The sequence below is a fragment of the Marmota flaviventris genome, chromosome 7 (assembly GCF_047511675.1).
Source record: "Marmota flaviventris isolate mMarFla1 chromosome 7, mMarFla1.hap1, whole genome shotgun sequence".
Classification (NCBI taxonomy): Eukaryota; Metazoa; Chordata; class Mammalia; order Rodentia; family Sciuridae; genus Marmota; species Marmota flaviventris.
Window position 1 is genome coordinate 5527791 of NC_092504.1, and position 16889 is coordinate 5544679.

Consider the following 16889-nt stretch of genomic DNA (forward strand, 5'->3'; position numbering starts at 1 on the left):
CGTGGACGAGCAGACAGCGAGTGAAGGATTCTGGAATCATGCCCATCCTCTCCCTGTCCATGTTTCTGGAGCCCACGGTTTTAGTTGGTGCTGATACGGGGGAAACCGAATGATGTTCTTCCCTTTTTTATTTAGGAAGAAGTGGTACTAGTGTGGTGTGTTTGCGCGTCCCTCCGAGTCACCTCAGCATGGTGTTTTCATCCCCTCCCTAGTGAACCACAGGTGTGGCGTCCTCTTGTCCTGTCCCCTCCACTTCCGACGGCTCTGCGATGCCCTGAACGGTGGTTCCTTTGCGCCCTTGTAGCAGTTCTAGGATAGTCTGTGCATGTTGCTGCGTTCTGCACCCGAGCCCGTGAGAGTGTCCGCGGGAACACCGCCAGGGACTGATGTGGACCGCAGCCCTCGGGGCAGTTCCCGGACTCCTAAGATGAAGCTGTGTCCTCACTGCCCCCACCCGAGCCCACCAGAGAGAAGCCCGTCCACCCCAGCCCACCCCGTCGAGGTTTGTGGCTCTCAGAACGGCAGGGAAGCCTTCCCCTTGGTCACAAGAAACACCCTCCCCGTCCTGCGTCAGCCGCTCTCTGTGGCGCTTGTGACTCACCACGATGCCCTTCCAGTCCGTGTGTTCTTCAGCCAGCTCTGGGCTTGAGACCCAGCCAGGTTCACAGGGGTCTGCGTCCCCACGGGGCCAGTGACGGTGTGCTGAAGGCTGCCCCCGGGTTGCCTGCGACCTGGTCCCTCCAGGAGGTCGACGGGGCAGTCAGATTTTTAAAGTTTTGTACAGTTTTCCTTTGTAATCAATCACCCCCATTTTTACTTAATAACTGACTAATCGTGGCTCTTATTTCTGAATTCAAAGCTTGTGAAAAAATAAAATAAACCACCCACCGACCTGGCTGGCGTGTTCGCTTGGGTGGGGTGAAGCGCTGGGGTCCCGCAGCCCTGGGATAACTGGTGGATGATGCTCAGAATACTGGGGGAGGCAGGGAGGGAGGAGAGCTGTCTCCGAAGGCTTCGGTCTAGACAGGGAGCCCTGGATGGGAAGATTTGGGATATGGCCAGCGGCTGGGCTCTTCCCTCCATTCCCAGGAAATACGCATACACACACACACACACACACACACACACACACACGTTCTAAGGAGGAGTAAAAACTTGGCAAAGGTGCTTGCTGTAAGTACAGGATGATGATGATGAGGATGCAGGCTGCAGCTGTCTGCGCTTGCTCCAAGTCGGGCTGTGTGCAGTGTGACTGAGACTTTCGTGAATGAGTCTGTTCTAATTACTGTAATGGGATGTCTCTGACAGTCAGCTTTAGGAGTTCTTTCCCGAGTCGAGTGGGGCGTGCTAGGCTGACGGGCCTCCTCTGGCGATGGCCTTCCTACTGGCTGGCCCAAGGTGGTGCAGGGCATCACGTGGCCAGGGACCGGAAGGACATACACGCTTTGCTGGTCTCTTGCCTTCTTCCTATAAAGCTCACATGAGTCCATGCCCTTCTCCTATCTCATCACCTCCTGATGGCCATGGCTCTGCACTCCATGGTGGGACGGTCTCCGCCCTCTCTGTGCCTCACAGTGGGCATACATGGCAACACCTGAAGCGCTGGGGACACCCAAACTGTACCAAACCATAGCACCCCATTTATAGTGGACCTCAATGGCTTCTTCTTCATTGAGGTCCAAGTCGGACCTCAATGGCTTCTCCAAGATCACAGTGTCAGAGCCCAGGCTCCTGCCCCTAACTCCCGAGCCTGACTGTCCCTGGAGGCCAGGGCTTTGGGTGGCCCTGCCCTCCCCGCCCCTCAACTTGGTGAGGATACCTTGGTGAGGTCCAGAGACGTGCTGACGCGGGTCCATTGCAGATTCTTGAGACAAAGCTAAAGGCTCAGAGAGGTCAAGAATGGACGTAGGCAGTACGGGTGTTCGGTCTTGACCCAGTTGGACTGTCCAAGGGCTGCACAGGAAGCTTCCGGAGAGTGCAGCTGGTGGCAGTGGTGTGCACCTGCCTGTGGCCTCACGGCCTGAGTCCCACGGGGGGAGAAGCAGAAGCAGGATCTGTCCTGACATCCTGTTCCCTAGACAGACTGACGGGGCCTCTTCCTGACCTTCTGGTCCTGGAGCCCACCACCTGCCTCTCCAAGGGGCCCCGCTGCAGGGGACAGGGGACGGGGTCGGGCAAGGCATGGCAGCTCTTGGGGGCTGAGCTGGAGCAGGGCTTTCAAGGCACGTGGTTTTCTTGTGTCTCCTTGGTCTTGGGGCCTGAGTTTCTCAGGAAGCTGCAGGAGCGGCCACTGGTTCCCTCCCCACAGCCAGCGCCTCACCGGCTCCAGGGAGCAGGGCCCTGGCCCCTGGGTGCTAGAGGGGCGGGCATGAAGCTGCCCACCGGGTCGTCCTCTAAGTTTCTTTTATCTTTCACTTTGAGGCCTATGAGCCCCGCCTGGAGGATGCTCCTGTGTACTGAGGGGCGGGTCCCCAGGGTCATTTTTTCCCGTGACATGTGACAGCTCACAGTGTTACTGGGCACCCCACATTTCCCCAGTCAGTGGCAATGACTCTCTCGTCCATCACAATGATAAATACATGTCTCAGTCCACATGGACCTTCTGTGACCTGGTGGTCAGGGACGTGCAGGAAAACAGATGTGGCTGCGGGTGGGGCTGGAGGGCCCTGGCCTGGTGTTTGCCGATTTCCACGGCGTCAATCTCCCTACAGCCGTGTCACCACATGAGGCCCACCAGCTGGGAGTCCTTAACACTTGAGTCAGCTCTGCTGTCCCAGGAGGGCCACTTCCGGCCCTCCTGTGTTGGCTTATGCATCTCCTCACCCCCAGACCGAATATCGAGTCTTTAGAGGCAAACCGGCCTCCTTGGTGCGCCCCACTGCGTGCGCCCGGGTTGTCCCGGGTTCCCGTGCCGCCCAGCTCGCTGCTCACCCCTGAGGCCGTCGGGCCACCTCGGTCACAGTGTGGACAAAAGGCTGCTGCTCAGCCTTTTGCCAGATGTCACAGCTGAGCAGAGCTACTATCCCCACAAAAGCACAGAGACCCTCCACGTTCTCTTCCCAGGGAAGGCGTGGGCCGTGCCACGTGCGTTTAGAAGGTCCTTCACCCAGAGCTTCTCCCGTGCTGGGAGACTTCTGGAGCAGTGGCTGCCGGCCCCTCCTGGCCCTGGTTTCAGGAGGAATCAGTATCAGCTCTGGCACCACGCAGGCCAGAGGAGTCTGTGGAGGGGAACCCCACTGGCCGCATCCTGAGTCCCCAGCTCAGGTCCTAGGACACCACCGTCAGAGAAGGTGACCAGCCCCTGACACTATCACCCTCGTCCCCTGCCAGCTCCACCTCCATCCACCACCATAGCAACCTGCATCCCATACTGAGAACCGGAGGCCACCACGGCGGGGCCAGGGCGGTGGAGGGCATCCTGGGGCTTCCTTGCCCATCCTCCTCTGCCTGTCTCAGCCCATCCCTCCAGCCCCTCACCTCAGGGTGTCCCCAAGTCTGTGGAGTCACATGGCCAAAGCCGTGCCAAGCAGGACAGGTGGGCAGTAGGGTGGGGCAGGACACGTCCCCTTGGGCTGAGGAAGCCACACTTGAGAACACATCCAGGATCTGCTGACCCCGGCAGCCATGAAGGCCACCTGCAGGGTGGGGTGGGGAGCAGCCGGGAGCCTCCTCAGCTGGGAAGGTGTGGCTGGGCCTGTGGTCCTTAAATCGGCACTTACAGTTGGCCTGCAATGTTTCCAAGACCTAATTAATCTCGGGTTAATTGGCCAGTCCTGCTGCCGCGGGGTGGGGTCTGCACTGGGCACACATGCCACCAAACTGGGCATCCAGGACACAGGCACCATCTGCCTTAGGGCACCTCTGTGCAAGGACCCTTGTGACAGACAACGCAGAAGTGATGTCTGTGCAAACTGTGCCCTGAGAACGCGGCACAAAGGAAGCCAAGCAGCCTACAGGACCCTGCAGACCGACGCAGCGTCTCCTCAGGCCACCAGAGGGCACTGTTGGGTAACTTTAGAAATCCCACCCGCGTCCAGGGCTCAAGGGTCTCCACCTCCAGGTTAGTTAACAGGACTGCGCAGCCGCTTCCAGGAAGGAGCCGCACCTGCACCAGCAGAGTCTAACTTAGGTTTTGAGAAAGCAAAACTCATAGCCCAGAAAATCCCCCAGTCAGGGTCCCTGAGCCACCCAATCCCCAAACCAGAGCCCATCATGTTCTAGAAGTTTGTGGAAACACAGCTGTCACGTCCTGGGCTTGGCCAGGACAGGCACCCATTTCCTTAGCCCGTGGATGACGACCCTGGGGACCCTGGGCAGTGCTGGAGACATCCTGGGGTTGGTCCTGTGGTCTCATGGGTCAAGTCCAGGGGTGCTGCTAAACGCCCCACCATGCACAGGATAGCACCTGCCCATCAGCCCAGAGTGACACAGCAGAGCTGCTCTCCACATCCATGGGTTTACTCAGGACTGCAGGGCACTGTGACCTGGGCACACCTGTTAGGACGGTCACAGAGGCATCCAGGGAGGTCGAGGTCTGGGGGAGCTGTGAAGAGCAGGTGGGGCCCGGGCACCATGAGAACCAAGTTCCTGGAGGTGCCCAGAGCTGGGCTGTGGTCGGCAGCACCATTGGCCTGGGGCTCCCTGCTGCATAGCCTTGTGAGGGACAGCTCTCCTCTGATGGGCCAGCAAGAGCTCCTGACCCATGGCCCCCGGCTGTGCTTTGATTTGGGTCTGAAATCCGTGACCCATTTTTCTACCAGCAGCTTTCAACCCCAAACAAGGGGTGACCTCGCCAGTGTCCACTGTGCCTCCATGGTGTATGTGTGGCTGGTCTGGGAGCCTCCGGATGTTCTCAGGGACACTTCTCCTTGGGGTCTGTGTCAGGGAGAAGAACTCACCCATCCCCTGTGAAGCCCAAGGAAGATTTTGTGCGCTTCCCTGGGCTCTGAAGAAGAGGCCCTGCTGTGGTTGACAGGTGTCTGTGACATTGGGCCCACATGGGTCAGGAGAGGCCTGGGGACCAGGATTCCATGGTCTGTGTAATGATTTGGAGGTGAGGTGTCCCCAAAAGCTCACTGTGAGACAATGCAAGAAGGTGCAGAGGAGAACTGAGTGGGTTCTGAGAGCCTGAACCCAATCAGTGAATCACTCACCTGAGGGGATTGATGAGTGTTAACTGACGGCAGGTGGGTGCGGCTGGAGGGGGGCGTTGGGGTGTGTATTTGTGTCTGGAGAGCGGAGTCTCTCTCTGCCTCCTGGTCATCGTGTGAGCCGCTGCCCTCCACCACACTCTTCCCCATGACGTCCCCCTCACCTGCAGCCCGAGGTGGAGCCAGTGTCTACGGACTGAGCCTCTGAAACCGTGAGCCCCAAATGAATTCTCCTCCCATAAAATTGTTCTAATCGGGTCTTTTAGTCACAGCAGGGAAGAGCTGAGGAAGCAGCCTGCCCTGGGTTGTTGGCCCCGGGATTCAGACACTGTCTTGGTGACCGGTTCTCGGTGCTGGCTGAGTCAAAGGACAGAAAGTACCAAGCAAGGACGTGGTCCTGGGGGGAATGCTGGGCAGCCCCTGGCGGGTGTAGGGGGATGGAGGGACCAGGGAATGACCTCGGATCCAGGAAATACAGCTAGTCTGAGAGGCCCTCCTGGGAGCACTGGGCGGAGAAGCTGGGGAGCAGAGTGCCCGGGGCTGTGCAGGTGACCTCAGCTTGTGGGAGGCAGGTTCTGGTAGCTTCAGGACACGGGTAGAGCTGGGCACAGGAGGCCAGGGAAGGATGACCCTCAGGAGGAGTCACCCGGGCAGGGAGCTGAGCGGGCTCGAAACCGCCTAGGAGGTGCTCCCAACCATCTCAGGCGCGGCCGTCTGGCCAGTTCCCCCCTCCTCCGTCCTCTCTCAGAGCCGCCCCCACATCCCCCAGGCTGTGGCGGGGACAGGCCCTGCACGCCCAGGCACAGGCCTGCCCAGCAGCCTTGAGCTACAGATGGCTCCTCTTCAGCACCTGCCTCCCGTCCTCGCCGACACCAGCCTCGGCTTCTTGCTGACCTGGCCTTTGGCTGCTGAAAGTGGGAAGAGGCCAGCGGTCAGTGCCCTGCCTGAGACCAGGCTCAGTGATGCCACTCAGTGAGGTGGCAGCACAGTGACCAAGGTGGTCTCCACGGTGACACGCGTGGTGAAGTGGCAAGTGGAGCCCCAGGGTGCCCTTCCAGGTGGGCGACTGATCACCCAGGTGCCACAACAGGGACGCGCTGGTTCCCACGACCCTGGGGCTGCCAGCCGACGGCAGCTCACACAGGTGGCGGCCAGTGCTGGCCCTGGAGGAGGAGGGCTGGGTGCGTGGCTCTGGCTGGATGCCAACGGGGCCTGGAGGCAGTGTCCCCTCCTAGCCAGATGGGCCAACAGCGGCAGCCGCAGTGATGCCAGCTGCCACCGAGTGGCCCCGGCTCCTGCCCTCAATCACGCTCACACCCCTTGTTCTTGGGCCTTCGAGGGCCTTGGAGAAGGGGCAGCCTCCCCGTCCAGACACCAGGAACAGTGGGTGGCAAGGAAGCACAGTGGGTGGCGAGGGAGCACAGTGGGTGGCGGGGGAGCACAGTGGGTGGCGAGGGAGCACAGTGGGTGGCGAGGGAGCACAGTGGGTGGCGAGGGAGCACAGTGGTGGCCAGGGAGCACAGTGGGTGGCGAGGGAGCACAGTGGGTGGCGAGGGAGCACAGTGGGTGGCGAGGGAGCACAGTGGTGGCCAGGGAGCACAGTGGGTGGCGAGGAAGCACAGTGGGTGGCGAGGGAGCACAGTGGGTGGCGAGGGAGCACAGTGGGTGGCGAGGGAGCACAGTGGGTGGCGAGGGAGCACAGTGGGTGGCCAGGGAGCACAGTGGGTGGCGGGGGAGCACAGTGGGTGGCGAGGGAGCACAGTGGGTGGCCGGGGAGCACAGTGGGTGGCCGGGGAGCACAGTGGGTGGCGAGGGAGCACAGTGGGTGGCCGGGGAGCACAGTGGTGGCCAGGGAGCACAGTGGGTGGCGAGGGAGCACAGTGGTGGCCAGGGAGCACAGTGGGTGGCCGGGGAGCACAGTGGTGGCCGGGGAGCACAGTGGGTGGCGAGGGAGCACAGTGGTGGCCAGGGAGCACAGTGGGTGGCGAGGGAGCACAGTGGGTGGCCGGGGAGCACAGTGGGTGGCCGGGGAGCACAGTGGGTGGCGAGGAAGCACAGTGGGTGGCGAGGGAGCACAGTGGGTGGCGAGGGAGCACAGTGGGTGGCGAGGGAGCACAGTGGGTGGCCGGGGAGCACAGTGGGTGGCGAGGGAGCACAGTGGGTGGCTGGGGAGCACAGTGGGTGGCGAGGGAGCACAGTGGGTGGCTGGGGAGCACAGTGGGTGGCGAGGGAGCACAGTGGGTGGCCGGGGAGCACAGTGGGTGGCGAGGCAGCGCAGAGGTGAGAGATGGGGACCTGCTGTACCTGAGGAGCCCTGGGGCGTGGTCCCCCGAGGCAGGGTCACCATCGCTGGGCAGTCCTGGGTCCCCTCTCTCCCGAGGCAGGGGCTTCTTCTTTTTGGTCCGTAGAGGCTTCTCTGTGGAAGAGAGAGGACCCTGGTCTGGGACTTCGGACAGCTCCTCCGGCCTTGGGCCAACCAGGCCTGACAGTTCTCGAGCACCCGGTGGCCAGGTGGGCCCTGCTGCGTCACTGCATTGTACCCACTCCACGGTCGAGGAAACCGAGGCCCAGGAGCCACACAGCCGATAAGTGGCAGAGCTGGGACCTGACCAGTCCTGCCAGGCCGTGTTCTACTGCACCCAGGGGCCTTCGGGACTTAGGGTGCCGAGATCAGCTGGCACGTCTGTGTGCTTGCCTTCAGAGCGACCCTCCCACGACCAGGCTACCACCACCTGGGACGTCCCCGATTCCCTCACTGGCAGGGGAGGGGACACATCTTCCCACTTTACAGGTAGGAACAGAGTCAGGGACACAGCTGGAGGGCAGCAGACCCAGGGGCTGGGATGGCCCAATGCTGGAGAGCGGGGCCCCAGGTGCCCTGAGCCTGCCCCATTACAGACACGGACACGAAGCCCAGAGAGGCTGAGCCCGAGGCCCGAGGCCCCAGAGCTGGTCAGCGGTGGACGGGAGGTGGACATCGGTCTCAGTGCAGAGGCTCTGCCCCTGCGGCGGGGACGCCACGACTTACCTGGCAGCCCGCGCTTACTGGAGAGCGGTTTGTTCTCGGCCAGGGGCACGCGGGCCAAGGCTGCCAGCTCCGAGATGAAGGTCTGCTCCGCGTCCTGATATGCAAGTGGGGGAGAGTCAGCGGCCCCTCCCCGAGCCCTTCCCCCAACAGGGCCTGACGCTGTCCAGGAGGCTGGTGGACGCGTCCCCAGCAGGGACACTTCAGGACACTCTCCTGAAGTGCCCCGGAGAGGCCCAAGCAGGGCAGAATGCAGGGTGGGCACCTCCTGCCAGGCGACTGGGCATCCTCTCTGGCTCCGCTGTGGAGCCCGTTTACAGATGACACAGGGTGAGAGGCATGGTGACCTGCACGGAGGTGGTGGCAGCAGGACAGGACCTCGCAGTGTGGCCTGCCTCCAGAGTGAGCGCCTGGCGCCAGCGCCACACACACCTGGGCACACCTGTCCTTGTCCCTCTAATCGCTGCCCAATGTGGGGAGATCTCTGGCAGGGCCCACACTGTCCGTGGCTTCCACTCGGGAACGCCAGGCATCTGCGGCAGCCATTGGCCACACTCGGGACGGAGCCTTCCCTGCCGTGACTCTCTGTGCTGGGTGAGTCCTGAGTGCTCCAGATGCACAGCAGGCTCGGTCGCCCCCCACGGCCAGCAGGACGGACGTCCATCCTGCTCTGAGCAGTCGCCTGGTGGGGATCCGCACACACTGAAGCACTGATTCTCGGCAGCCTGCCTGGAGTTGGCCCGAGGCCACAGGTGACTGTGCAGACAGCGAGGTGCAGAGGCGAAGGCTCTGGACCTGCCCACCCCCCCCCAGGCCCACACTGGCCCGGGATGACCTGGCCTCTGCCTTCTCCACCTCTGCTCCCCTTGAAGCCCTGCCTGCGGAGGCCGCTCCTAGACTCTCACCTGCAGCTGCGTCTCCAGCTGGGCCTCCAGTTGGTCCAGGACCCGGGCCTTCTGCCTCTGCGCCTCCAGGCGGAGCCGCTGGTGCTCTGTGAACTGGGCCAGGAGCCGCCTCTGCTGCGACAGCAGCCTGGTGGGGGACGAGAAGGTCAGCGCTGCCCTGGCCACAGTCACTCGGAGCCCCCACGTGAACCTTCCCAAAGGGCCCACCGTGCCGTGGGATTAGTGACCGCTGGGCCTGGGTACCCGAGAGGAGCATGGGCCCAGTGTCCAGCAGCCACACACTGGGGACATTGTCAAGGCCCCGAACACCAAGGAGTCGACAAGATTCCACAGGCACTTTTGTCTCGATCCTCGGGGTGGCTTGGGGACATCAGCAGGACAGAGGAAAAGCCAGGAGAGGCAGAGAGGCTGGGAGGCTGGGAGGCGGGGCTTGCCTGTGGACCCACAGCTGCCACGGGGCTGGGCAGGGAGTGGCCTCTTCTCCTGAGCAAACCATCTTACTTAGGGAGGAACATTCTCCCCAAAGGCCCAGGGTCCCAGCTGCATCCTGATTTTAAAGCTCAGAACGGCCCTGGCCCCTCCCTGTGAAACAGGAGGCTTTTTCCTCCGGAAGAAGATAAATCCAGAACAAGGCAGCCCCTTTACCCCGAGAGGCAGGGGGACAGCTGGGGCAGAGACTCCCTCTGATCCTGAGTGCCACCTCCCTCTGGGGCGCAGACTCCTGCCTCCCCTCGGCCCACAGGATCACTCAGACCCCCAGCTCCACTACCCCCCCGCCGCCCCCTTCATCTCCCAGGCTGGATTTTCGGAAAGGGCTGAGTTTCTGGAACTGAAGGCAGATGCCACCTGCAGCATTGGCAGGCAGCTGCCCACATGGGGGCCCCCAAGGCACACGGTGCCACCTGGCTTCATGTCTTGTCTGCTGTAAAGTCCACCCCGTCTGTCCACTGCCCTGCCAGCCCCAGTCCTTCTGTGCCACACCATCTGTCCCATCCACCTCCTGTGGCCCCTGCCTGTTCTCCTGCCTGCCGGGGAGGCACTGGGTTGGGATACGGGGAGATGGGAGACTGGCCGTCCCCCTAGCTGGCCTAGGGTGGGGAGGGCAGGAGGGGAAGGCAGGAGCCCCTGACAAGGAGGCCGGCCCTCCCCACCCTGCAGAGGCTGCGCCAGGCGCTCACCCCAACACACCAGGCCTGACTTTCCTCTTCCCTACGCCAGGTGAGGCTGGGCCAGGGCCCCCCATTAGGTCACCTGGGTCAAAGTGGAGTCCTTGGGCCACAGCCATCCGAGCCCCTGGGCGTGTCTGTGAGCATGTGTGAACAATCTAGATGCCCGGGCCCCCCCAGCTCCCTGAGTCCCAGGTGCAGCAGGGTTAGTGGGAAAGCCCCCTGATGCTCCTGTGCCCAAGTCCGGGAACTGCTGAGCACGGTGTGGAGAGTCAGGGCAAGCCCAGACCTTGCAGTGCCATAGCAGGGCCTTTGCTGACCACGGCTAATGACCAGTTGGAGAATTCACAGTGGGGGTGTCAGGCTCAGCTTGATCCAGGTGCTGCAGTGCTCGTCATCTACACGGGCTGCCGACGTGCCGCTGGCCTGGACTGCGCTGTGTGACGGGCTCCCCGGGCTCGACTGCATGGCTGTTGTCTTTCTGCCACCTTTGGTGGCAGGACAAGGCAAGGGATCCTCCCCTGTGGTCCAGCCCTGCCCCCCGGCACCCCCACTGATTGATCGCTGATTCTTTAATCTCCCCCCCCCCCAGGCTCAGAGCTCCTGGACAGATGGCAGGAGCTGCCCTGTACCCACCTAGTGGCCAAGCAAACAGCGGGCACTTACAGGGGCTGCCCTGCTGCTGCCTCCACCCCACAGCCCACAGGAGGCTGCTGATGCCACGTAGTTCCCCAAGGCCCAGGGACCCTATGCCAAGCGCCTGCCTGTGGCCCAGGGCTCTCTCTGGCCGCAGGGCTGTGTGGGGCCTATCCGGGGCAGTGGACGGGCAGGTGAGTCAGCCCTCCAGGCCGGACCCTCAGCCCTGGGGAAGGGACAAAGACCCTTGCCCTGTGGCCTCCCTGGAAAGCACTGTCTGCGCAGCTCTCTGCAGCTCCAACTGTGCTGGGCCACACGACGTCCCCAGAGCTGGCCACATCCCAGGCCGTGTCCCTAAACACGCTCAGATCCCGGAGCCCTTGCAGATGGCAAGGGAGAGCCGCAGGTGTGACCAGGGCCACAGGCTGCAAGGTCCCGGCATGAGCCTGGGTGACCGGGTGGGTGCTGTCCACAGTGGCTGAGCCCCTGAGGGCAGAGAAACCTCTCCCAGGTGGGAAGAAGGCGCAGGGCCCGCAGGCGTGACCCCAGGCGTGACCCCAGGTGCTGTCACTGCGGCTGGTTGCCGGCCCCGGGGCCCAGAGCAAGGACCAGAGAGAGGCCCTGGCAGGGTGAGGGTGGCCCACGCGACAGCAGGCCAGCAAATGGGACCTCGGTTCCACAGCAACCCCGTCAAGCTCAGAAGTGAACCCACCAGGCCTCCCGGGAGAGCCCCGCGGGCTGACGCCCTGCCTCCCCTCGCGAGACCCAGAGAAGCAGAGAACCGGCCTCCTGAGCCACAGACCGTGGGAGGACACGCAGTGGCCTCCGCCCGTGAGTCTGTGGCCACGGTAACGGCCACCGTCACGGGACACACCTGTCTCTGCCTCCCTTCCGGCTCCCTGGGTCCCTCCAGGTGGACACCCACTCCCACCCCGAGGTCTGCTCCTGAGGGAGCCAAGAGCATGGGCAGGGGTGGAGGAGCCCCGTTAGGGCTGCAGGTGCCACCTGAAGCTGGACACAGGGTGGCCGCCACACCCTGACTCACCCTGCCTTGTGCTGGGCGCTAGTGCGGGTGCCTCTGGGAACAGGGTGTGGGCAGAGGCTCAGGGGCTTCCACACTGGGTGTGGGGGGCAGAGGACATCCCTGCGTGGGGGACCCACTGTCCACCGTGAGCCTCACCTCTGGTGGACAGCCTGGGAGGCTCCCTGAGTGCCGCCTGCCATCTGGTCCTCCGGCCCGGGGTCCCCGAGTTCTTGCTTCCTCCGCAGCTTGGAGCTGTCCATTCTGTGGCCTGGACCATGGGAGACACGAGGCGGGTCACGTCACAGGGAGAGCACAGGCTCTGCGGGCTGGGCTGGCCGCGCCCGAGGCCGAGCAGGACACACCTGCACCCACAGTGCGCCACTCGCCCCAGCGCTGGGACAGGCAGGCGTGTGCGAGGACCCTGGGGACAGCACAGGGAGGGGAACAGGCAGGTGGACGCACCCAGCAGGGAGCCGGGGTGCTGGGCGGGCCCGAGGCTCCCCCAGGAGCTGGAGCAGCGCCCTTCCCCCAGCCCTTTCCTGTTTGCAGATTCAGATGCTCAGAAAACGCAGGTTAAGATGGAAACTTCAGGTGGAGTGCGAGGTGCCCTGGGTCCCTGGGAAGCCCAGTGCACACCCGTCCCCAGCAGGGTTATTGCAGCGCCCCACCCCAGCAGGGGCAGGTTTGCACTTCGAGCCATGGGCACCTGCTTCAAGGCCCTGCTGGCCAAGTCGCCCAATGCCCAGCAGTAGTTCTGGGGGGACATGGGTGCTTTGCCTCCCGGTCCCCCTCCAGGCCGTGGGAGCACAGAGAGGCTGACCTGGGATGAGCTTGGGCCACCCTCTGTGGCTCCCATGAAGGGTGGGCTGGATGGGGAGGGGTTTCCAGGGTCTCCAGTGCTCACTGTGTGAGGGTCGGGGGTCGGGGAAGGGCAGGAGAGCTCAGAGGTGCCTGGGGCGAGCCCAGCCCCCTCCCACAGAGTGGGAGCCGAGGCCAGGGAGGGAGGGGCCGTGCCCCCATTCTGCGGTGGCTCATGGGCACGTCTGTCTCCTGCTAAAGGAACCCAGATGTCTCTGGAGAGCCATGACGGGGAATCTGGAGCCTCTGCCCGTCTCTGGGTGTGGGCTAGGTTCCCCTGAGTCCCCAGGACGGGGCAGCCGAGAGCAGCTCCCAAAGGCAGAGTGTCGGAGACCTAGGAGCACCGCCCTGTCCTGAGCTCCGGCAGGAGGGAGGGTGTGAGGATGGCCCTTGAGAAGCTGGCTCTGCATGTCATTATCTGTTGTCACTGCAGTGGGGACACTGTCTGCTCCATCACCTGGTGGCCTTTTATGAGGGGGTCTCAGGGTCTCAGGAACGTCACAGTGGCTGCTGGCCTCTCCTCACCCCTGGGCATGGCAGTGCCTTTGAGTGGCTCCATCTCTGGCCACCAAGAACCCAGAGACAGAATCATTCACCTCCAAGGAGGCCCCCCCAGCGCGTCCAGACTATGACCTTGCCCTGTCACCTCGGGGTCCTGCCCGCCGCCGACTCTCTGCTTTACAAACCTTATTGTACGGCATGTATGTTTCTTTACGTTGCCTTAAAAAAGCATTTGGGGTATAAGAAGAGGGGTGAATAAATACATAAAGACACTTCAAAATTAACCCCCCAACTTGGAACGCGCGTCCCCCCACGTGGGCCACCTTGGTCCCGGGGCCAGGCTGCGCACCCTGCAAGGTCTTCAGGAGCTGTAGCTTCCTCTCTTCCTGGTCCTGCATCACCCTCCCGACTTGCTGGTAATAGGCCTGCACCAGGGGGCTGACGCCAGCGCGGGTGGCGTAGACGCTCTCCACCACCGTCTCCACCAGTGTCCCCTGTGGGCAGGAGAGAAGGACAGAGCGGTACAGAAGTCACAGGTGCAGCCGCCGTGCCCAGTGAGGGCCTGGCCTCCCCGCCTGGCTGACATCTCACTTCCAACCTGGAGTGGCTGGGAGCAGGCAGAGAGCGCATGGTTGGTCAATAATCTTACTGTCCCAGGTCAGGATGGCCTAATACGGGCGCCATGGCCTCGTTCTGGTCCTAAGACGCAAAGTCAGGCAGAGTCTGCTGGGGGCCTTGCCTCTCTGAACAGGCAGAGTCCTGATGGGGAGACTTTGCCACCTCCCTCCTCCTGTCTGGAATGCAGACCTGGAGCAGCAACAGTCATGTGGGACGCTAATGAGGATGACGATGACAGTGACAACAACGGCCAGAAGCATGGGTTGGAAAGAGCCCAGGCCTGGGTCCCAGGTCCCAGCACAGACACTGCTGGCTGGAAGCGCTCCCTCCACATTTCTTATCATGCGGTGCTGTCGTCTGGCTGTGGTCTGTCCCCAAGGCCCGTGGTCTGTCCCCAAGGCCCATGGTCTGTAAGTGTGGTCCCAGAGTGGCAACACTGAGCTGTGGAACCGCAGGAGGGGAGGCCAAGGGGTCCTTGGTCACTGGGGACCTGTCCTTGCAAGGGACGGGGGAGGCCGTGTGGGAGCCTGAGCTAGCCCTCCCAGAGGGTCAGCACTCACGGAGCAAGCCCAGCTCCTTCCCCAGGCCCTGGTTTCCTCTTTCGGGTTCCTCCCCCACAATGCACTGCCACCACGGCCACCCACCACGAGATCACACAGCCAGGGTGTGGCGTGGCCAGAGCCTGAGCCAGGATGCCAGCGCCCCAGACTGTGAGCTTGGCCCAGCCCTGTGTTAATAGAATGAGCCCCGGGTATGTGCTGTGTGATGCCGAGGGACGAAGGTACCTGGGTGTGTGACTTCTGCCCACCTGAGCCACTGCAGGGCACCTGTCATTCGCAGCTATGACACTTCTGAGTGACACCCTCAGGCCAAAGTAGAGAGGAAGGGACGTGCTGAGCCCTGCCTAGGAGTGTGCTGGTCGTGCACTGACCAAGTCACCGTCCTTTTCTTCCTCAGATCACGGGCAGCAGGCAGGAGTTAGCCTCAAGCGTCCACATCCACAGACATGTATGGGCAGGGCCGGGCTTCGGCCAAGAAAGGACGCCCACTTAGCACTGAGCGGTCTGCTCAGGCTGCGCTCTGCGCTCCCCCCCAGCACCGTCTGTGAAAGGCGCCTGACCTTGCAGGTGCGGAACCCGGGCTGTGGGGAGCAGGGCTGAGTGGGCCTCCCCGTCCTGCCACCTGCCACTGCCCCGCAGGCTTCCACATCCACATCGGGGCCCAGCAGGACCTGTGGCTGACAGCTGGTGGCCTTCTCTGGATTCTGGGAGGCAGGAAGTCCCCCACCGTCTCTGCTTGGGTCAGCCACCCACCTGCCTTCCTGCCACATGGCCCGTCCACCCAGAGAGCCAGCCAACCTCCTCTAGCAACCCAGCACCACGCCATCCTCTGGACACCAGGACCAAATGCGCCTGCCGATCACCCCGCCCTCGTTCACACAGCAGCACTCACTAGGTAGGGCAGGAGGATTTTAGGGAATGGGAGTGACCTTCCCAGTGTCACCTGCCGGGCACCGCCCCAGTCTCTGAAGGACCAGGACGTGGGGCCAACCTCAGGCGTGGATTAGCAGGGCAACTCATTTGCCCAAGTGGCAGGATTCTCAGAGAGGAGCTGAGGTGCCCCATGTCCCACCACAAGCCCCACAGCTCAAAGGTCTGCAAACCCACCTCAGCCTTGGGAGTCTCGGCTCTGGCCTCCACCCGGTCACCCTCTACCGGGGAGGACTCATGAGCCTCGGCTTTCCCATCTGTGCAATGGGAGGGAGAATGACCCTACTGTGCAAGGGTTGTGGGAGACCTGGCCAGGAAGGGCAGGCGGAGCACTGGAGAAGGTGCTGGGCGGATGGGCTCCTGACTCAGGTCTCCACCGCTGGCTTCCCATTACTGTCAGCAGAGGAGGAACCACCGTCAAGTCAATGACCTCAGTGGCACTGCTCGGAAGGACAGCACGGGGCTGGTGGCAGGAGAAACCTGCCATCGGTGTGATAGAGCCTCACCTCCCTTGGAGGGAGGGCAACCCACCTACAGATGTGGAACCAAGGCTGGGCGGCTGCAAGCTCTGCAGGGTCCCTGCAGGACACAGTGAGGACCAGCCCAGGTGTCCGGCCCTTCCACCCAGTCCCTCCTGCCCCTGGCACCTACCTTGAAGTCATCCCTGTCCTTGGCCCGGCTCTTGGTGGCCGCATTCCGTGCGTGCCCCAGCAGTGCCTGCCCGATGGCTCGCTCCAAGTGCTGCTGCAGGAGCTGCCCGGCTTCCTGGGCCTCGGTCAGCAGCTGCTGCTGGAGCTGCAGCCGCGTCTGCTGCGCCTCCTCCTCCAGCCGGCCGGCCTCCTCCAGGACACGCGTCTCCTGCAACGAGGCCCAGCTGCTGGGAAACTCTGCCTCAGTGGCTCGAAACTTGGCTGCTCCTGGGGCTCAGGAGCCAGGGGCGTGAGAGCTGGACAAGCGGCTGGGTTTAAACCCAGCTCTGCTGCCTGCCCGTTCTCTTCCCTTTGATCTGTGGAAACCTCCATGACATTTCAAAGCCCCCCTCCCACACCCTTGACTGGACGTTCCCCCTCGGACTTGGCTTCGGTCTCCTGGTGCAATCCTCACCGGGCATGGTGCCACAGAGCACCGACAGGAGGGTACTGTCATGGGCTCAACTGTGTCCTCCCCAAGTCGACATGTTCAAGTTCTAGCCTCAGGGCCCTGGGATTTGACAGATTTGGAGACAGGATTTTTAAGGAGACAGAAAGGGGACATTAGGGTGGCCCTAATCCAATAAGCCTGGTACCCTCATGTGGGGAGGAGGTCGGGACCCAGACATGCATGGAGGGACGGCCATGTGACAATGGAGGGCAGCAGCCCCAGGAGGAGCTGGCCCTGCCACTCCAGGACCCCCAGACTCCAGCTCAGCCGTGTGGGCCGTGGCTGTGACCTCGTTACGATGCCCCAGCAGGTTCACACAGCACCCCTAATGACGGGGGCGGCAGGATCGAGGTTGGTGGACATGGCTGGCCTGCGA

At 62.8% G+C, this 16889-nt stretch overlaps 1 protein-coding gene across 1 annotated transcript in view; it reads right to left on the reverse strand.

Annotated features, from left to right (window-relative positions):
- Positions 1-5394: 5394 nt before the first annotated feature.
- The window catches only part of Evc (EvC ciliary complex subunit 1), a 51076-nt gene continuing 39581 nt past the window's right edge, over positions 5395-16889 (reverse strand). The window contains exons 15-21 of the mRNA XM_027945254.3: positions 16025-16231; positions 13615-13759; positions 12063-12174; positions 9081-9207; positions 8179-8272; positions 7455-7566; positions 5395-6058 (exon numbers count right to left, since the gene is read on the reverse strand). Coding sequence (XP_027801055.2) covers positions 5977-6058; positions 7455-7566; positions 8179-8272; positions 9081-9207; positions 12063-12174; positions 13615-13759; positions 16025-16231 — 879 coding nt within the window. The 3' untranslated portion in view covers positions 5395-5976. The remainder of the gene's footprint in view (positions 6059-7454; positions 7567-8178; positions 8273-9080; positions 9208-12062; positions 12175-13614; positions 13760-16024; positions 16232-16889) is intronic.